The 23,223-nt window shown below is 36.9% G+C and overlaps 1 protein-coding gene across 1 annotated transcript; it reads left to right on the forward strand.

Moving 5' to 3' along the window:
- Positions 1–832: 832 nt before the first annotated feature.
- Positions 833–22,774, forward strand: LOC143034913 (signal recognition particle 9 kDa protein-like). Its single transcript, XM_076201256.1, has 4 exons — positions 833–857; positions 1,205–1,303; positions 21,764–21,832; positions 22,522–22,774. Exons 2-4 carry the CDS (start codon positions 1,232–1,234, stop codon positions 22,615–22,617), a joined length of 237 nt encoding a protein of 78 aa, XP_076057371.1. The 5' UTR covers positions 833–857; positions 1,205–1,231; the 3' UTR covers positions 22,618–22,774.
- The last annotated feature ends 449 nt before the right edge of the window (positions 22,775–23,223 follow it).

The raw sequence follows: 23,223 nt of genomic DNA on the forward strand, positions 1-23,223 counted from the left end.
CACTTCCGACCGAATTTCGAGGGAGTTGGCGCAGCGGGCCCGTGAACGTCACCTGGCTGTTCAAAGTGGGGTTCGCGGGTCCTATAGCTGTCAGTTGAAGCTGGTGCGTCGTTCGGGTATGTTGTTGCCTTCGCTTGCACCGCTCCACGCAATTAGTTATATTCTGACAAATATTATATAAAATATATATATAAACATATATAAAATATTATAGTTCCTGTCTATATATATGAATATATATATATGATATATATATATATATATATATATATAATATAAAATATTATAGTTCCTGTCTTGGCGTTTCACAGTTTTCTTCAGTGTTTCACAAAGAGAAAACGGACCCAGCCTAATGACGTCAGAAGCTGCGCACAATAATTCAACCGGTCTGACCTGTTTATTTAGACCTTGGCTCGGCGAAAGAACAAGAAGACTGTGGCGGAGTTTCTTCATGTTGTTTCGTCTGATTAACAAGAATACAACTCTTAATATAAATAAAAGAATGACTTTAATATTTTTGTTTGATTAACTTATCGACACTATGTGTAACTGTCATAACACCATCGCCACGTGTGGTTTGCTTGACTGGAATAACCATCTAAATCATCAATACGAAAAAACATGGAATATACATGTAATGTACAATCAATAACTGACCGAGTTAGGTATGTGACTTTTTATTAATAGTGTCTATATGTACAAGTCATGTATCAAAAAATGTGACTTTTTTATCGGTCACCATACACTAAATGTGAATTTTTTTCTCCCATCCAAAATTGTGGTTTTACCCATGACTTTTTTACCTGTGGTATTATTACCAGTCTGCGTATTGTGGACCCCTGGTGTCATTACAAATTGTATATTTTCCGCTCTTGATTATTATAAATAATTATTTTGTCTGCCTTCACAGATTCATAATAATATTGTCCTTGTGTGCATATTCTTTTCACCTGTACAGGCCTTTAGGATAAATACACAAGTTACACGTTGGTGTATGTAAACATTGATGTTTAGAATCACAAGATTTCTTGTTGTCTATTTGTAGCAAAATTATACTATATTATATAGTTAATTTATTTTTTCAGTGAGAAAAGTATTACTATTCCTCTCATTTAGACGTGGAATAAAATTGTTAACTATTTATTTAAATTTGATATATAAATCACTCAAATATATCTTCATCTCCTGTTTCCATTGATGAAAGGAGTCGGAGTTTCAAGATCCTGAGGTGATGGTCTATTTAGAAAATTTTGAAGATTTTGAGAAGGCAGCGGAGAGGTTATATCTCAGTTCACCAGACAGAGTAAGTACAAAGAAACTGTTTAACTCAAAAGTAAGTTTTATCCTTTTTCGAACAAAAAGTGACGAGTTTGAGTTTTGTTTTTAAACTTAACAGCTCGAACCATATCGTGATGACCCCCATTACAAACACTTTTCTTGCTCGATTTTGACTGTTATTTCGACTTCATGATAACTTTGAGGGAATAGTGTTGGTGGAGACATATGTTATTAGTGTTATTACTCTGTCTTAACTTAACCCAGATCGTTGGTGTTTGTTTAATTTATTTGTGTATCTTGATTGTCGAGAGACGTTCGATACTGTAACTGTAAACTGTCCACGGCCAACTTGTAGCAAATTTGGAATTTAGGAGTGAGAGGGGAAATATACAGGTGAATACCGTATTCTTTTTTTCCAATAGCAAAGGGTGTGTCAGGGGAACCTTCTCTGAATGGTAGCAGGGGTATTTTTATTAGTAGTCAGGCTATGCAATATGAATATCAATATAGCAATTGAAAATTAAATATTTATTTAAATTTAATGCAACAATGTAATATAAGTTTTTCATGGCAGAAATTAATAACAAAAAACCTTGCTAAAAGCAAAGGAATTTGTGTCTCACTAGCTCATACAATAGATTGTATATTTTTTGTATTTAGATTTTATAGCACAACCTCAACAACTTAGTAACATTTCTAGTGGAAATTAATATTAAATCTAAGAGATTGTGAGAAAATAATTCCAGCAATCTTCCCACTGCTGCACTGAAGTGCCATTTTTGTTGAGAGCATTCACTATTTTTTCATTCTAACCTACTTAAGTCTTAAGTTCTTAACCAAAAAATGTATGCAGGGTAGGGTTCGAAATTAATGGTAGCCTGCTAGCCAAAATCACGGCATACTAGCCAAAAATGGGCTTAATCTTAACTGCCAAAGTATTGGTTTAGTGTGATGAAAAAGATTATGAATTATGTGAAATAGTCATTACCATTTCATATTTTCCCATTTCAATATGAAAATATGAAGTATATGCTTTAAATAAATATGCTCAAATGAAATCGCCCCCATTGAACATGCGCTGCACAGAGCACGCAGCAGCTGGAGAGCTGGGATCCAGAACAGCCTGCTTTTAGATTGCAGCTATCAAGTGGTCAAATATTTTGCTGATCAGTAACATTTTAACACATGCATGCAGCAGGCAAGCATGAGCTACTTTGCGTGATGTGATGTAACGTACATAACATAATCATCATAATCATGTGTACATAGATATTTGTACATGTGTTTCACCATCATAGATGTCACCTAATATGTAACTGGTCAGTGTATAGACCAACAACATGAGATTATATGTGCTTGATTGAGCGCCTGCTAGAGCTGCTTTCAATATCATTTAGGTGTATTATAATACTGATGACCCACTTTCGGAGAAGAATAAGCGAAGATATAGAGATCTGTATATTTCGATCACTTGGTGTGATCCTCTTCAGCAGATATGAATTACAGAGTAGAGAACAGTTTTACAAAGGATTACAAAGGCGGAGCATGCCGACAGGAGACCTTTTGATCCATATCTAGGTCGGATGCGAAAAAAAAATCATATTAATACTAAAATAATAAAAACTATGATAATGTAAATAACAAATAAAATACATAAATAGATGCATAGGTATAGTTAAATAATAAACAAACAGGTAAATAGTAAATAATAATTAATTGACATATAACTAATAATAAATGAAAATCAGACAGACAAATGATAACAAAACAAAAAACAAATAATATAAGATAAATTATAATCATTACAGCATCTTACTTAGGTATTTATCTAAATGATTCTTAAAGCTTTGAACTGAACTACATTGCACTACCTGTGCAGGAAGTTTATTCCATTCATTAACTACACGGTTGGTCAAAGTTGTTTCTACCTACTTCCAAATTGAATCTATTTCCGGACAGTTTGAGACCATTGTTTCTTGTCTGATTACACTGGGTAACAAAAGTTTTTGTTTTTTAAATCGTCCAGGGTTTTCCAGCGGAATTAGACTAATTGTGATGCTCTGAGTCCGAAAATGCCCTTGGTTTTTCTCAATCAGGTCAGGATTGTTCGCTACAGACATTTAAGAAAAAAACGATTTTTCGTCCAAAAACCCAATTTCTGCGGATCATAAAAATTCGGTTTTTCCGTTTTCCTGGGGAAGTAAAAGTCAACGTATCCTAATTCATTCATTTTTTATATACTCGATTACATTTGATAAGCTTAATACATGTACATGAGCGTTACGTGACACAAAAGTTCGGAGTTCACGGCGTAAATCGCCATTTCCTCGAATTCCGTGTGTGAGCAGCTGCTGGGTTGTCTCTCTTCAGCGACCAGCAGTAGTCCGCGAGCATGACTGCGTCCCACCTCCCCTGGTACCTCTCCTCCATTTGACGCATGTCCTGATGGAACCTTTCTCCCTGCTCGTCGCTGACCGCACCAAGGTTTTCAGGAAACTTCTCCATGTGTGAGAACAGGAAATGCATCTTTATACTCATCAAACACCCGAGGTTTTGGAAGTTCTTTATCATGCTGTTGATGAGTGTGGCGTGGTTTGCTGCCTTCTTGTTCCCCAGGAAGTTGTTCACCACCTGCACAAACGACCTCCAGGCGGCGCACTCTAGCGTGTTCATGGAGTTTTCGAACTCTGTGTCCTTGATGAGCTGCCGTATCTGTGGGCCATCGAAAATGCCGGCTCGCCACAGGTAGTTGAAGCACCTCCCATCCTTGTCCAGAGCGCACGTGAACTGTTTCATTAACCCAAGCTTGATGTGAAGCGGTGGGAACAAAATCTTTTCCCGGTCAACAAGAGGTTCGTTTATGATGTTGCTCGCCCCAGGTACTAACTGCTCTCGTGCCAGCCACTCTTTCTTCACATAGTGCTGGGCTCTGTCTCGACTGTCCCACTTACATATAAAGCATGGGTACTTTGTGTACCCGGACTGCTGACCAAGTAGAAAGTTCACCATCTTAAGGTCGACGCAGATGAGCCATTGGTGCTGCTCATATTGGATTTTGTCGAGCACGTACTTGACTGCTTCATATTTCTCTTTGAGAGTTGTGGAGTGCGCAAGAGGAATTGAGGCGAACTCGTTCCCGTTGTGGATGAGCACACTCTTCAAAGAGCGCTTGCTACTGTCTATGAAGAGTCGCCAATCTCTCGGATCATATTGAGGAGCGCCGAGTTTAACAAGAAGACCGGCGACATCTCGGCAGTACACGAGGTCTTCCTCCTGGCAGAAGTAGCCCATGTAGTCCTGATGCCTTCTACGAAAGAACGTGATACGCGCGTCCTCGCCGAGTAGATTTTTCTCTTTGAGTCTGGAGGCCAACAGCTCGGCGGAAGTCTTCGACAAGCTGAGGTCCCGAACCAGATCATTAAGCTCACATTGTGAAAAGGGCTGCGGACCATCTTGTGTTTCATACTCTTCTTCTGTATCTCCTCCCTCATATGCAGTGGTGGCCTCGTCGTCGCTGTCAGGAAGCTCTCTGCACACTGGTACAGGAAGTTCTTCACAGTGAGCAACTGGACGGCGGGCAGATGGAAGGTCGGGGTACTGGAGGCTGCTCCGATTCTTCCGGTTGATGCCAGTAGTATTGATGGCGCAGAAGTAACAATCCGATTCATGGTCAGACGGCTCCCTCCAAACCATCGGAATCCCAAACTTCAGTGAAGTTTTCGTGCCCTTCGTCCACTGCCGGAGGTATTCCACGCACATCATGCACACCGTGTGCGGTGCCCAGGACTTATCTTGGTCACCCAGCTTGACTTGAAAGTAAGCCTGGTATGCACGCTTCACAAAGCTTGTGATGCTCTTCCTGTGCATTGACAGCGTGTATTCTCCGCAAATGTAGCAGAAAATGTCAGGATTATTCCTGCATGGCCGTCGCGCCGAAGCCATATCAATACCCTGAAAAGAAAGAAATAAGTCAATTAGTCAATTTCAAACAGAAACACACCAGAAGCAACCATTTATATATGAATAATTCGCTATATTCTTCAAGAAAAATAGGATTGAACTCAAAACTCTTCAAATTATCATATGTATAGCTCGTCAGGTAGGCCTATGGCTGTATCTCAAAAAGTTGACCAGATTGAGCAAAACCAATGTGATATTCGGACTTAGAACACCAAAATTAGTCTAAATCAGCTGAGAAACCCCTGACAATTTTTTGGCTGTTACCCAGTGTTATCATTCAATGTAAAAATTTGGTCACTTTTGATGTTGTCAATTCCCCTTAGAAATTTAAAGACCTGTATCAAGTCACCTCTGAGTCTACACTTTTTTTAGGGAAAACAGATTCATATGTTTTAGTCGATTTTCGTATGATTTATTTTTGATATTTGGAATCAGTTTTGTGGCTCGCCGTTGTACTTTTTCCAGTCTGTCAATGTCTTTAATGAGATTCAGTGACCATATGGAAACAGCATATTCCAAATGTGGACGGACTAACGATTTATGTAGCTTGTTAATGAGTGATGGACTTTTGAAATCAAAAGATCGCGCAATCAGTCCTAGAATCTTATTTGCTTTCTCAGAGGCTGAAATACACTGCTTGGATGATTTGAGGTCGCTACTGATAATTACGCCGAGATCTTTTTCACTATCCACTTTTGTTGAGGAATTTCCAAATAACTTGTAATCGTACATTACCTTGCATTTACTTGTGTTAAATTTCATTAGCCACTTTTCAGACCATTGCTGTAATTTATCTAAATCTTCTTGAATATCTAATTGGTTTGCGTGATCATTTGCCACTCCGCACAGTTTTGTTTCATCAGCAAATTTGGAAACAGTAGATTTTAGTCCATGGTCTATATCATTTATATATACTATGAATAGAAGTGGCCCAAGAACGGAACCCTGAGGAACTCCACTTGCAACACTTTTCCATCCAGAAGTTTTTCCATTTAAAACAACTCTCTGTTTTCGACCATTCAACCAATTACTAGTCCAACCTAATAGGCTACCACTTATTCCATGCAAAGCTAATTTAGTAAGTAGTCTTTCGTGTGGGACGGTATCAAAAGCTTTTGCAAAGTCTAGATATACTAAATCTATATTGTTTCTTTTGTCATAATTCGAGATAACCGTGTTGTAGAATTCGAGTAAGTTAGTCACGCAAGAACGTTTCCGTCTGAAACCATGCTGGCTATCATTTATCAAACGGTTACTTTCTAAATGATGTTCGATAGCATCTCTGATGATAGTTTCCATTATTTTTCCCATGATCGAAGTCAAACTTATAGGCCTATAGTTATTTGGTTTCTTTTTGTCACCTTTTTTGAATATGGGAGTAACGTTAGCTAGCTTCCATTCTCTTGTGAGGTAAGCTAGAAGGGACGGGGGCTCAGGTCACTAGTCCGGCGTACATGTGTGGATCTTGGTGGCTCAGGTCATGTGCCCGGCGTTGTGTGGATCTTGGTGTCTTTTGTCCACCATTAGTGTAGATGATAACATTTTATTTATAGCAAAAGAGGAAATACAATCTGGTGACCATTGACCATAGGTTATGCTTCCAGGCCACCACATGCTCATGTTCATTGATTATTACAAGGGACATGGGCAATAGGCATGTGCACATGCTTGGTGACCAAATAAACATACAGTAGACAAAATATGATGACTAATTTTGTAATACTAGTAGATGCTTGGTCTGGCGGTAGGGATAATTGTCAGACCAAATGTTAAAAAAAGAAAATTAATCACCTGAGTGTGGGTGTGTAGTTTCGATTACTGAAAAAAAAAGAATTTCTCTGATTGTGATGTGTATGTGTGATTTATGTGGTCATGCACACAAGTAAATGAAACACTTCTTTATTTTAAACAAGCCCAAGACATTTGATTTAGATCCCAAGAGTAAATTTTTAGAAGTGCACTTCTATGTGATATAGCAGTAGAAAATTTAAATTTTTGTAAATTATAATACATCAATGTAATATGCATTTTTCTTGGAAATTAATAACAAAAAAGTTGCTAAAATTTATATACTAACGAACAAAGGCGGTGGGTGGATGATACACCACACTGCCCTGGGTCAGAAGCAGCGTCGCAAAACACAGCAAGTCCACTCTCTGTTCCCTCATGCAGAAAAGGAGAATTCAAGGAGAAATCCCTTCAGGCTGTGTAAAATTTTCTCACACATACTCCCTCATCCCCTATCCCCCATCCATTCCACCTCATACATCACAACATCATCCATATACAACCATTCTCCATTCACCCCTGTCTTCTGTCCTCTCCTGTTCTTCCTCAACAGACATTCTCCTCTTCCCCAATGCCCCTTTTACCCCATCCATCTCATCCTAGGTTGTCCCCTCATGATCACTCCTTCCACATCTGCCTTCTACACCTCTTTCACTAGTCTTTCTTCACTCATTCTTTCCATAATGTGGTACCTGTAATTCTAAAGATCATCTGGGTCGTCATCACGGATGCTGATGGCCAGATTACTTCACCGGACTGTGGGGATTAGAGTTATTGCGTAGCTTGAAGCAAGCTCTATTGTCTTTGTAACAGCACTTATTAATATCACTTGGAGTTGGAGAACACCCACTGCTCAATGTGAAAACTATTGTCTTACTGACACTGACTGGACTGGACAGATGACAACATGGCATCTCGATGCTGTGCTCACAATTTCATTCTGTAGTATATTTGCTTTAACAAGGTATTTTGTTATTTCTGCCAAGAAGAACATATATTACGTTATATATTATGATTAACAAGAATGATAATTTTCTAATGCTATATCACATAGGTGTGCACTTCTAAAAAATAACCTATGTCTGGCCCACAAGATAATTTAACTTGGCTTATCACAATTCAGTCGCAATACATATGTGATGAGGATTATGATATGGTAATATAACAGTAAAATGAAAATGAAAAATAAGTACTATAAGATTACCATGAAAATTGTAAACAATTGTTTTTATTTTCAAGTTTCAAAATGTGCTGGGCATTTAATATGTATAGAAAGAACTATTTTCAAATTTGTCTTAAAAAAAGAGTCCCCTAAATATCAGGGATATTTTTATTGTATGCAAACTGATGATGGCGCAGGGGCCTCACATGGGGTTGGGGGTTGCATATGCCCTGGGGCGACACATTTAAGGGGTGGCAATTCTAGTCTGGACATGCCACCCTCAAGGCTGACAAAATAATTATAATAATAATAAAAAAAAAAGTCAAAGGAACCCTGCATATTTTACTGTAATTGACGATTTTTGTATTAGAATCAACAGAATGTGAAATATTTTAAGCCAGTAGCTAAAACAGGCTGTAAGGGATGGAGGTGGGAAATGGTGATAGCGGAGGTGAGGCACTGAGAACTTTGCCCCAGGGTGGCACTTAGCCATGTAAGGGTTCTGCACATGATACAGACTGATACACCTACCTCCAGGCATTGTCTTTCTTCAATAGCAGTGCTCCTTTGATGGTATTTGCTTGCCAAACCTGGGGTCTTGTCAATAACAAAAATTGTTGGTGTTGCATCTTTTGGAATGAGCTTCATGCTAATTCCTAGTGACTCGCCAAAGCCAGGGTTCCAAATGTACTGTTTTTTTAATGTTTTAAACAGAGTTTTGCTTTCAAACCAGGCTTCCGTGACTCATGCCGTCTGCACTGAGTGATCCAGTCCTTTTTGCGAACAGGGTCTTTTAGAAAGGAATGAAAATGAAGTCCAGCCGCAGCAGAAAGTTTTGTTGAATCACTGTTGCAATTTGTGGTGACACAACCATTTTTGAACTAAATACTTGATGAAAACATTGCTAACACACGAATAACATCACTGATCAAGTTGACAGTGCAGCACTGCATTATATAGTGCACACATATGACATGCATCAAAATGTAAACAGCAGTATTGATGTCACAGCCAATATATTCTTACAAGAACAGCTGAAGATCGGCAAAGGAAAAGTTTGTCTGTTACCGATATTTTTATAGGCCTTTTTATCACATTGCATAATAATTAGGATTTCTATTTGCATTATTTTATTAAAAAGTGTCTAAGCAATACATCTAGCAAGAAAAATTGTACACCATATAAATCAAACAAAACTAAATAATCTTATCATTCACTTTTTTTTTTTTTACTGGCGTTTGGTCCAGAAGTGCTAAAACTGGTTCAGTTGAAGTTGAAGGATTTTCTTCAACCAAGTATTCACCATACAGATCTCGATTTGAAGATATTATGTCACTCAAATTACTGCTTGAAGATGATTCAAATAAATGTTGCTCAGTTTCATTGTTTTCAATAGTTCTAAGTATTGAAGGGTTATTCATCATTAGTGTCCAACAGTTCACATGCAATAATGAGTCTTTATTACAATCTTCCATCACACTTTTCTAATAAGCACATCAGTCACTTTTATAAGATTGATTGTTATGCACTTTGTATGCTTTTTAGTAGGGTCTTGGCAGTATTTCAAGTGCTGAACCATAGTATTTTGCTGAAAAGGCTTAATAATTAAGCCAAGATGTAGATATCACCGAGTAATTTCTGTAAATCTGTAAATAAAAAATATACAAGAAGATGACACATTTTAGAATACAATTATAGACTATTTTAATTCTTGATATTCTGTGAGGCTCATTAGAAAACCATAACCAACCACACACACTTCTGGCTGAACCTGTACTAACTTGTAGACCTAAACTACAACTATCTGTGCTGATTCTGTACAAATAGAAACATGTTGCAAAAATCGCCATATCGTTCAGCATTCTTATGTATTGACAAACAATTTGTAAATACATGGTGTTTACTTATAAGTTAATTATATAAAAATTACCAAGGTAACTTTTATATGGCTGTTTATAATAGCCTAGAGATGTGCTTTTATTTCTTTATTAAAGATAATTAGATTAGGAGCTTGAATGTGAAAAATATGTATAGGTGACAATTGATGGAAACATAACTCGCGTGTTAATTATAGGTTTTTTTTTTTTTTTTTTTTTTTTTTTTTTTTCTTACTGATTCTAATAGCCCAAGCTAATGCCTCCATTTTTCTCATATATATATATATATATATATATATATATATATATATATATATATATATATATATATATATATATATATATTCCCTTGCCCTCCCTTTTTTTTTTTTTTCTCTAGAGTTCTAAAACTGACATGTGGATTCCTTGTCTTCTTATTCTAAATATATATACATTTATATAACTGACATCACCCAAGTTATTGCAACACTGCTTCTGACCCAGGGCAGTGGACAAGGTGCAGGGATGATGCTTCTGACCCAGGGCAGTGGACAAGGTGCAGGGATGACCAGTCATCCAGGAGGTGCTAAGATGAGAGGGAGGGTGGAGGGGTGTGGAGTGTATTCAGGGATGGAATGGGTGGGAATGATTTTATGCCTTTTCCTTTTTGGCTACCTCCCTTGTAAGGGGGAAAAAGCCTTGGTATATGTATGTATGTAGTTATTGGTCACCAAATGTTAGGGACCTCTCATATGACCTCAAAATATCTGAAGTCATATCTCATGAATGGTTGTTCGAATTGACCTTTAAATTTCAGAAATGTGTTTAGGGCCCTAAAACTATGTATAAACCAAATTTCAGCAAAATCTGAGAGATGAGGGTGTTAATTTGAATTTCGAGTCAATCTCACAGAGAATCCCCCAATTATTATTTATTTATGTTTGTTTATTATTCATCATTATTTACTTATTTATATTTGATATATTTATGTGTATATTTACCTAGTTGTATTTTATGGGAAGGGGAGCTATGCTCGTAATGACCTGTCTTCATATCTCGTTTTATATACATACATACATACATACATATACCAAGGCTTTTTCCCCCTTTCAAGGGAGGTAGCCAAAAAGGGAAAGGCATAAAAACACTCCCACCCATTTCATCCCTAAATACACTCCACACCCCTCCCACCCTTCCTCTCATCTGAGCACCTCCTGGATGACGGGTCATCCCTGCACCCTGCCCACCGCCCTGGGTCAGAAGCAGTGTCGCAAGACACAGTACATCCACAGCAAGGCCGCTTCATTTAATCGGCGACCCCCCCTCTCCGTCCCCCTTTAATAAGGAGAGGACGGGGAGAAATCCCTTCGGGCTGCGTCAAAATTTACTCACACATACTACCCCACCCCCCACCCCCCCGCCCATTCCTCCTCATGCAGTCACAACATCATCCATATACAACCATTCTCCACTCACCTCTGTCTTCCGTCCTCTCCCTTCCTTCCTCAACAGACATTCCCCTCTTCCCCAAAGCCCCCTTCACCCCATCCATCCACCTCATCCTAGGACGTCCCCTCATGTTCACTCCCTCCACATCTGCCTTCCATACCTCTTTTACTAGTCTTTCTTCACTCATTCTTTCCATGTGTCCAAACCATCCTAATATCCTTTCATCAACCCTCTCTCCCAAATCCTTTTTCACCCCTGTTCTCCTCCTCACCTCCTCATTTCTCACTCTGTCTAGCCTAGTAACCCCCACCATACTTCTCAGACACCTCATCTCAAACACATTCAAACTCCTTCTCTCTTCCTCTCTTATGTTCCACGTTTCTGCCCCATACAGTGCTGTTGGCACAATCACTCCTTCATACAGTCTCCTCTTCGCATCCATTCCCAAATGTCTATTTCTCATTACACTCTTTAAACCACCAAGGCATTTACTCGCTTCTCTCAATCTACATTCTACCTCCACCTTCACTCCACCTTTTCCTGCTACACTTGCACCCAAGTATCTAAAACTATCCACTTCCTCCAGTCGCTCTCCCTTAATGTTCACTTCCAATCTACTGCCACTTTCACCCCTTGTACATCTCATCACCTTACTTTTACCCACATTTATCTTTAGCTTTCTTCTATCACATACTCTCCCAAACTCTGCCACAAGCTTCCTCAATCCCTCCTCTGACCCTGCCACAAGCGCAGTGTCGTCCGCAAACAACAGCTGGCTCACCTCCCACTTTTCTCCATTTTCTTTAACCATCTCCAATCCCTGACTCACTACCCTAGCATTCACCTCTCGCACCACCCCATCCATGTTTAAATTCACTATATTTAAATTCGTGTGTCGTTTTTGCACACACCACATTTTCATCTAACTTGTTCCAAATGTCTATTACCCTGTGGGGAAAACTGTTATTTTTCAGGTCTCTTCTATAAATGTCTTTCTTGATTTTCTTTGTGTGTCCTCTTGTATCTCTACTATGCCATTTTATTAGATCCTCTCTATCAGTAATTTCTATGCCTTTCATGATTCTATAAATAGTTATCAAGTCTCCTTTCTTCTTTGCTCTAATGTCTGTAGCTCAAGTTTTGTCAGTCTCTCTTCATATGATAGATTTGAGAGTGTTGGTGCCAATTTCATAATTGCTCTTTGTATTCTTTATAGTTTTGTTATACATTTTTTTGTACTTGGTGACCACTTCGTCACTGCATACTCCAATTTTGGTCTTATCAAAGTGACTAGTATTTTCTTCACCATTTCTTCGTCCAAGTATGTAAATGCCACTGATTTTTCTTATTAGATTATAAATTGTGCTTATATGTTATTCAGGGGACATATTATTTATAATAATGACTCCCAGGTCCCTCTCATTTTCTACTTTTTTTATTTCTTTTCCCAATTTATATGATCCCACTATTCCTTTTTTGCTTCTTCCAAATTCCATTATGCTACACTTAATATTGAATTCCATCTTCCACTTCCTACTCCATTCCCATACTTTATTGAGACCACTCAGCAGTGATTCACAATCTTCTACAGTGTTCACTTTTTTCAACAATTTTGCATCTTCCTCAAAGAAGCTCATGTATCTTTCAGTTCCTTAATCCATATCATTAATATATATAGCAAACATTATTGGAGCCAGAATTTTTCCTTGTGGAACTCCACTAATCACTTCATCCCAGTTAGAATGTTTGCCTCTTATCACCAATCTCATTTTTCTTTCATGCAAGTAGTCTTCCATCCACTTCAGCAGTTTGCCCTGTATTTCTCCTGCAGTTTCTAATTTCTCTAGCAATTTCTTATATGGCACCTTATCAAAAGCTTTTTTCAGGTCTAGAAATGCACAATCAGCCCATCCATCTCTTTCTTGTATTACATCTATTAGCCTTGAATAGAAACACATCAAGTTTGTGATGCATGATCGCCCTTGTCTAAATCCAAATTGCCATGGATTTAGTACATTGTTTTTTTTCCAAATGCCTTACCCATCTAATTTTGATCATTCTTTCACAAATTTTAGTTACTGTACTTGTAAGAGAGACCAGTCTAAAGTTAGGGTCTTCCTTTATATATTGGTACAATATTTGCTCTTTTCCAATCTTCTGGAACTTTTCCTTCTTTTAATGAACTACTTACAAGACTATGTATTTTGTCTGTTAGTTTGTTCCTGCATTCTCTCAAAATCTAGTTTGCCATTTTATCTGGTCCATGCGATTTTCTGACATCAAGATAACTCAAGTGATTCATTATTTCTTTCCTTGTTACTTCTAGCTTTTTCATAGGGGGGGACTTTCTCCTCCAACTCAACATCTATAAGTTGTATGTTCTCCCTCGTAAACACTGATTTAAAATGCTTATTCATAATTTCTGCCATTTCTATTTCCTCTGTGTATTCAACTCCTTGTAGTTTCACTAATTCTTGTTTGTTTTTCAGTTTGTTTGGTCTTTACATTTTTCTATGACATCCTTTTCGTATTTTCTCTTTTCTTCTCCGCGCACTTGCATGTATTGATTTCTATAACTAGTATATGTTTTCCATTTTTCAGGTCTTTTGTCTTCCATTTTATCCAAGCTTTATCCCTTTTGTCTTTAACTCCCTACATCTTTTGTTATACCAACAATTTACATTTTCTTTTTCTTGTTTTTGTCTTAGAACATACTTTTCCACTCCTTTATAAATTTTTGTCAAAATATTCCATTTCTCTTCTACTGTTGTTTCTTCCTTGTGTATCCTTTCCCTTTCTGCTTTTAAAAAAAAAAATCTTATTTTATAAAAGAAATAAATTTCCATACATCAATCTTCCCTTTCTATATTTTTTTTTTTTTTTTTTTTTTTTTTTTTCCATGTGTTTTTCTTCATTTAGTTCCAGTTCAACCAATATGTGGTCACTTTTACTTATTGGTGTCTTATATTCAATCTTGTCCACTATTTCAGATTGTGATGTGATTATTAGGTCCAGTCTTGATGGTTCTTTCTCATTTCTATACCTAGTATTCTCTTGTATTCATTGCGTCATTGTATGTTCTATAAACATATCAAGTACCATAGTACATTTCCCCATAGGTCATCTTCACCTTTCACTGTCATCTCTTCCCAGCAGATTTCTTTACAATTAAAGTCACCCATTATAACTATTCTTTCTCCATCTTCCATTATCTTATTTAGTGTTATCCTTGTGTCTTCTAACATATTTTTGTGTTCTCTCTCTCCCCACGAAGCTGTTTTAGGAGGCATATAATTTACCACAAACTTCCTGCTCTTCTTGTCCCTGTCCTCTATTTCCATCATAATCATCTCTGTTCTTTCCATATGTAACATTCCTCACATCTATATCCTTCTTAGTCAGGAACATAACTCCACCCCCTTGTTTTACTTCTCTGTTTCCAGTCCAATAATTATATGCGCCATGTCCTACACTGTTGGGTGGTAATGGACCTTTCAATTTTGTCTCCACAGTTCCCATTATGTCCGGTTCTTTTTCCTTCAGGTAATTGTTCAGCTCATTTAAGCCTGTTATTAAGCCATCTATATTTGTGAAAGACACTTTTAATTTTCTGTTACCTCCATCCTGTTTTCTGTTTCCCTTCCATTTTTCTCTACTATGAACTATTTCCTCACATTCATATCCACTATCCAATAGAATTTCTCTTTGACTCTGTTCTGTCCTCGTTTTTCCCTTAGTTTCTATTCTTTTTGTTTTCTCTTCCTCTTTATCTCTCTTTTTATCCATACTTGTTTATACTGATCACTTTTTGCTAGTTTCCCTGTTTTTGCTAAGATATTCTCTGCTGTTGTTTGTGACCTGAATTTAACCTTAATTGGTCTGGTCTTGTCTATATTGTATTTCCCTAGTCTATATATTTCTTCAATTTCTTTCTCTATTTCTTGTTCATCTTCTTGAACTACTTTTAATACCTTGTTTACTTTTTCCTTCTGTATTCTTGTAGTCCTATTTGGATTATATTTCTCTTCCATTCCTAATATAATAATATATTTCTTTTTATCTGCTAAGTCTCTTACTATATTCTCCTCTCTTATCACTTTAATAACTGTGTCCTTTGTTTCATCTGTTGTTTAACTATATCTCTAAATTCAACTTCGATGTTCTCTTGGACTTTTTTCCAACCACTTACCTCTTTTGCTATGGACTCTTTATTCTCTTTATTATTCCTCTTTAATTCCTCATTCTCATCCTTTACTTCTCTTAACTGTCTTTTTAATTCTATTTCTTTAGTTAGGTTTTGATTCTCCTTCTTTAGTTCTTCCAGTTTATCAACTCTTTGTGTAACTAGTGTTAGTTGGTTAAACCTAACCTCCCATGCATTTTTTTTTTTTTTTTTTTTCTCCCTCTCCTCTAGACTTACTAGTCGGGGGAGGTTGTCATCTCCACCCTCATTATACCCATAAAAGTAGTTATCTCCTGTTTCCATGGAGCTGCTATTATCTATATTTCTACTTTTAATACCTCTGCTCACCTGTTCAACCTCATCTGTGTCATCTGCACACCTTTTGTTGACACCCCTTCTGACGTCCGGGGCCCGTTCGTCCCCTTCCTCATTTTCTTCCATTTTCCTCAGTAATGTCTCCCCTTCTCCTGTTGCTTCACCGGCCCACTACACTATGAGCTTTCCCCTTCCCTACTAATACAACACAGGTATTCCCTCATCGCTGTAATCCACAAAAATTGTTTTTTTTTTTTCTGGATCTCCAATCTTCGCTGTCAATTTGACAAGTATGTGTGTGTGTGTATGAATATATATATTTATTTATTTTGGCCATGCTCTTTCTTTGTAATCCTTTGTAATGTTGTGTTTAGTACTTCCCAAGGCAATACCTAAATAAAATATTATTATTATTATTTATATATATATATATATATATATATATATATATATTTATTTATTTATTGTATTATTATTTATTTATTTATTATTATTATTTTCAACTTGAAATTGCTGATTCTATCCCCAAAACATCATTTGCTTCTGCCATTCTCCCAAAACCAACCCAGCCACCATCTACTCTGCAGTGACGTCATCAGTTGTGTTAATTCTTTATGCATTGTCATGATTGTGTCAAGTGCTGCATGCTATTTGATATCAAATTTAGGAATTATGAATATGAAGAATAGTGAGGAAAATACACAATTGAGATCAAAATAGGAGAAAAGAGGCAGAAAATATATTGATAACATATAGAACTCAGAAAAACAAGAAAAGAAAGCTTACAATAACTGCCCAGCAACTATGGTATAATTAATGTACAGAATGTACATGGGGAGCTAGATGGGGCTAGATTCTCTAACAATAATACTAAGTGGCCTTTTTTATGCATATGCAAAACAAATGATTAGAGATATCGATTTTGGAATTTTAGATTAAATTGATCAGATAGATAAGCTTAGGAAAATAAAACCAGCAGAAATAATAAGTGAATAACAAAGAAATTAGAATAGATATAACAAGAGGAAAAGTAAAACAAAGAAGATAGGTTAATTAAGAAGACGGTGCTGTCGGGGCTTCTGACATCACTGAGAATTATGTAATTCAAGTTTCGTAAAACCACTTTCTTGTAGAGGTAGACACAAATAATTTAACTTTATAATTAAAGAATTTATTACTCCATGAGATGGATGTAAAGACAGCATATCAGAATATGTTGATCTATCTAGAGCAGCCAGGATTTATTGAGACTCATGAGAATGGAGACAATCTAGTCAGTAAATTATTCTGTATGGTTTAAAGCAAATTGGCAGAAATTTGTTCAAACCCTTGAACTGTCCAAGGGTTTGAACAATCCCAAGTTGACCACAGTGCATACCAAAAGACAGATAAAGACTTGTATTAATATTATTTTGGGTATTTACCTAGTTGTATTATACGGGAAGGGAGCTATGCTCGTGGTGACCCGTCTTTGTATCTCTCAGCCTTAAGTTTTTTCTTAAAATCTTGTATAGTGTTTGCACACTGTTTCATTGTCTAATTTATTCCATGTATCTATCACTGTGTGTGGGAAGCTGTTCCTTTTTAAATTTCTTCTGTAACTATCTTTTTTTCTAGTTTCTTTTTGTGTCCTCTCGTTTTACCGCTGTCCCATATTAACAAGTCATCCCTATCTAAAACTTCCATTCCTTTCATTATTCTGTAGATAGTCAGCAGGTTGCCTCTTTCTTTTCTCTGTTCCAATGTTGGTAGTTCTAATTTGGACAGTCTTTGCTCGTATGTTAGTTCAGAAAGAGTTGGTGCTAGTTTGGTTGTTGCTCTTTGTAGCTTTTCTAGTTTTTTAATGGGTAGATGATATTAGCTGCTAGTGATACAGAGAAATTAAATTCTCTATAGTTAAGTCTTAGTATGAAATTCAAAATGAAAAATTTAAGAAGATTGTCATGTTTCCGTGGTATTTAGTTTGTATGCATTGATCATTGCATAGTAATGCACCAGAAAAGCTATTGTGAGAAAATTTTGGAATGTTTCAGTATGTCAGACTGCAAACCCAAATGTATTCCATATGACCTTCGTATGAATAAAATATTAAGTAACAAATCCGGTGTACTAGACAGTACCAAAAGACAGATAAAGACTCTTGTACTAATATTATTTTGGGTAGATTATATTAGCTGCTAGTGATACAGAGAAATTAAATTCTCTAATGTTAAGTCTTAGTATGAAATTCAAAATGAAAGATTTAAGAAGATTGTCATGTTTCCTTGGTATTTAGTTTGTATGCATAGTAATGCACCATAAAGGTTATTGTGAGAAAATTTTGGAATGTTTCAGTATGTCGACTGCAAACCCAAATGTATTCCATATGACCTTCGTATGAATAAGGTATTAGGTAACGAATCCATTGTACTAGACAGTACCAAAATTTATAGGGAAATAGTATGGAGCTTGATTTATATTACAACTGCAACCAGGACTGACTTATGTTTTCTGGTTACAAAATTATCCCAGTCTATGTCATGAGCCCACTGTATCTCACCTTGGTTTAGCCAAACATGCATTAATCTTTTCAATACAAGTCAAATACTTACAGTGTTAGGCTGCCCAAAGTATGATGAGGCATCACAATACATATGTTGTAAGATATAAAGTTACAGCTGTAATATTCATTCTCTTTCACCCTGGATGTTGATAACCACAGAATATGGGGGTCACTCAACTACAAGTACAAAATAAAAGTAATCAGGTCATCAACACCAGCTTCCTCATATACCCACTCACACCCCATGACACTGACATTGGCATCATTGTATGCTTGGGGTTAACCTCTACAATATGATGATGCCCACATAGGCATTATGAGATGCGAGTGAGTATACAAAGATGCTAGTATTGGTGTCCTGATTATATTTATTTTGTAAATGTAGATGAGTGACCCCTGTATTCAGTGGAAAGGGTTGACCACATTTTCTGTGGTCATAAACATTCTGGGTGCAAGAGAATGAGTATAACAGCTGTAGCTTTATATTTCATAAAGTGTGTATTGTGATGCACTATCATATATCAGGCAGCCTAACGTGCAGATGAATATTTGACTCATATTGAAGAGTTTAAAGTATATCAAGGGAACACTAGGTCATGACCTTGAATTTTGTAAATCAAAAGCAGAGTTGGGGCTGTTTGATTACTATGATTCTGACTGGGGTTCTTCTGATGACACATAGTATATGAGGTTATTGTTTTGAACTAAATAGTCATGGCCCCCTTATATCTTGGAAATCTAAAAAAAAAACTTGTGAAGCAGAATATGTTGCCATCAGGCATGCAGTTCAGTAGTGTAATTTCCTATCTCAGCTTTATATAGACATGACTAGATCCCAAAGTGCTATTGCACAAGCAAGTTAAAAATCCAGTGTACAACCAGAATAGGATGAAATGGATGGATGGGGGTGGAAGGGGCTTTGATCAAGGAAGGGAGAAGGCAGAAGTTAGGGGTGAGTGGAGATTGGCTGTGCATTTATGATGCTGTGATGTAAGGATGGGAGGAGACAGGGAATTAGGGGGGAATAGGGTATGGTTATGTGTGAGTGATATTTTGACATAGCCCCTAGGGCTTTCTCCCCGTATTCTCTTTCTGCATGAGGGAATGGAGAGGTGGGGTCGCCAATTAAGTGAAGCAGCCTTGCAGTGGATGTCCTGTGTCTTGCTACACTGCTTCTAACCCAGGGCAGTGGGCAGGATACAGGGATGATCCATCATCCATGAGGAGCTAAGATGAGAGGGATGAAAGGGTGGATGGGAGTGGATATTTCTACTGTCTATACCAGTTAATGGCCTGAAAACTACAATGAAATCACCTTGTGTTCTTCTCTTTTTGCAGTGATGGTAGGCCCAATTCTTTCAGTCTATTTGCCTAATTGTAAGTGTACAGGAAGGGAGCTATGCTCAAGGGGTCTTCTCTCTTAATCTATTATCATACCATGTTTTAGGTTCATGTATGGTTCCATTTTTTGCTTTTAGCTAGGCTATTCCAGGAGTTTGTACTTCTTTTTGGAAAATGTATTTCCTCACTTTTTTTCCTATCCCTTTTTTTTTTTCCTCCTATCCCAGATCAAGAGATCAGATCTTCTCTGTCAACTCTATCTTCCCTCGTCAATCATCTGAACATTGCAATCATTGTCCCTCTGATGATGCTGAGAATCATTTTTGCAGGTTCCCTTTGTATTTACCTACTTATAGTATTCAGGAAAGGACCAATGTAAGGTTCCAACTTAATCTATATCTTTGATTTCCAATTATCATATTTAGATTTGAACTTGTGTTAGTTTGGGCTGTATCACCTAAGCTATTCCACATATTTGTACATCAACATGGAAAACTGTATTTCTTCACATCCTTTTGACATGTGGTCTTAATTTATTTCCATGACCTCTTAAAGCCCTGCCATCTTTAATCGGATCTCTTCTATCAATGCAATCTCTCCCCTTTAGTGACCTGAACACTGTAATCATGTCACCTCTTTCTCTTCAATCTTTCGAAGTTGATATACCTAGTACTTTAAATCTTTCTTCATACAGTTTATCTGCCAGGCTGGGGACCAGTTTGGTTGCTGCTCTCAATCTTGCTGATATACTTCACTCTGTGTGGGGACCATACTACTGATGCATATTCCAGTCTTGGACGTATCAGAGTTTTTATGAGTTTTTTCATCATCTCTTTATCCATATAATGGAAGGCCATTTTAATCTTCTGCAGTAGTCCATATGTCTCTCCCACAATCTTGCTGATATGTCTGTCATGTGACATATCGTCTTTTATCAACACTCCCATGTCTTTCTCCTCTTTTACTTGTAATTTGTTCATTTCCCAAGGAATAGTTTAAGGATGGTTTTTTGCCACTATTGTCTGATCTTGCATCATTTACTTAATGTGGGGACCATAATACTACTGTGGATTCTAATTTTGGCTGGATTAGAGACTGATTTTTTTCATCTCTTCATGTAGTGAAATGCCACCCTTGTTCTTCAGCAATTATATCTCTCCCCACAATCTTACTTTTATGATTGTCAAGGTTAGGTTATCCCTTATCAACCCTGCCAGATTTCTGCTCTTTAATGTGTGTAATTCTCTTGATTTACTTTGAATAATTCGGGTAATGGGGATTGCATTGTTAGATGTACAGTATAGATTAATTTGACAACCAGTTCCATGAGTGTGGAATTTGGATGGTGAACTGCTAGTATTGCCAGGGGAAATGATGAAGTAGTCTTCACATTATTGAAATGGGAAGAAATGAAAGGGACATGGATGATGGGCATGAAAGGGGCAAGGATGTTTCTCAGCTATGCCTAGCCATCTAGCAATGTGTATAGCAACAAAAATAAAAATGTAAAAAAATACAGTAAAGAATTGAGAACAATAATGAAGAGCATGGTAGCTGGGTGGACAAGTAGACAAGAAGATTAGCATCTGGAGGTGAGAAAGTATTGGTTCAGTTCTGTGCTGGAGCTAATGAATGATAACAGTAAAGGCATAGTGCTATCTCACAGAGCAGGTAATGAGTGAAAAATAAAAAAAGGAAATTGTAATAATTCAAATAATTGTTACTGCTGGTCTTGGAGGTCACCTTCCTGTCCTTGTATAATCTTTACTCTTAAATTTGGAAAGTAATGCATGGTAAAATTAAGTTGTGGCAAGTGCTAACTAGTGGAGCTAAGATTATAATGAATATTGAAAACCAATGTTTTAATTGCTGTATTCCCTTGCTTCCAGACACGCTGCACAATGAAATATGACCATGCCAACTGTTGCCTCAAAGTCAAGGTCACTGATGACTTTTCGGTAAGTGTCGTCTTCTTCTTCTTCTTCTTCTTCTTCTTCTTCTTCTTCTTCTTCTTCTTCCTTCTTCTTCCTTCTTCTTCCTTCTTCTTCTTCTTCTTCTTCTTCTTCTTCTTCTTCTTCTTCTTCTTCTTCTTCTTCTTCTTCTTCTTCTTCTTCTTCTTCTTCTTCTTCTTCTTCTTCTTCTTCTTCTTCTTCTTCTTCTTCTTCTTCTTCTTCTTCTTCTTTTCTTCTTCTTCTTCTTCTTCTTCTTCTTCTTCTTCTTCTTCTTCTTCTTCTTCTTCTTCTTCTTCTTCTTCAATAATTGTCCAGTCTGGGATGCAATACAAAAAGACTGGGCGAAATATGTAGTAAAATATCTAGTTGAAATATGTGGGAAAATATCTAGTTGAAGTAGTTTGTTTACCCTTGAACATAGACAATATTCTAATGCAAAAATACTTTAAGTAAGTTATGGTAGATAATAACAGTTGTTACCTTGGGTTTCATTGACTGGGAACCTACTCCCCACATTGTGGTAGATGATAGACTAGGTAGGAGTGTAGGACAATGTTTGATTTTAAGATAAGACTCTTATGTGGAAATATTTTGAGTTGTTATTTTATGATAGAACAGGCAGAGATACAAGACATAAAATCACTAGCCTTTCATCCTTTCAAATTTCACTTGAAATATTTTTCTTCTATTTGCAGTGCCTTCAGTTTAAAACAGATAGTCAACAAGAACTTAAAAAGTTAGAGAAACTTGTCAGCAACCTGTTGAAGCACATGGCCTCAGCAGAGAGATAGTTTGCAGTTTCTCTTAGAGTTGGACTACTTATGCTAACAGACATCAGCATGTCAATTAGTGTGGCTGTTTGCTATATTGTTAACTGTTTGGAGGAAATCAAAGCTGGAATGAAAGTTCTAATATAGAATATTGTATGTTATTAAAGTCTATCAGCAATATTATATTTATTTTTCCTCTATTCTAAGGGCTTTTTCCCCCATATAACATAGGTAGCCAAGTCAAAAGGCATGTACCTACTTCCAACCATTTTGCTCACATCCACCACCATTTTCTCCCTCTCATCTATGCTCCTCATGGATGATGGGTCAGAAGCAATGTGGCAATCCACAATCCACAGCAAGGCCGCTTCACTTAATTGGCAGCCCCCCCTCATGTAGAAACAGGGAAGACAACAGGCATGAAATTCTTCTGATTTAAATCTGAATTACAATTTTTTTTCTTTTCCTGACAATGATCTTGATTTTTTGTCATTAATTCCTGATTGTAATAAATGATCTTGTTAAAAAGAAGATTTTGTTGTGGTCGAATAATTTTTGGTTGATGTGAAGTTGTGGGCGATTTGTATGTTGGCTGTACCTGTGTGTAAGTGGTTATTTTGTGCTGGC

This window comes from Oratosquilla oratoria, chromosome 18, assembly GCF_046742065.1.
Source record: "Oratosquilla oratoria isolate Oo_2021 chromosome 18, ASM4674206v1, whole genome shotgun sequence".
Classification (NCBI taxonomy): domain Eukaryota; kingdom Metazoa; phylum Arthropoda; class Malacostraca; order Stomatopoda; family Squillidae; genus Oratosquilla; species Oratosquilla oratoria.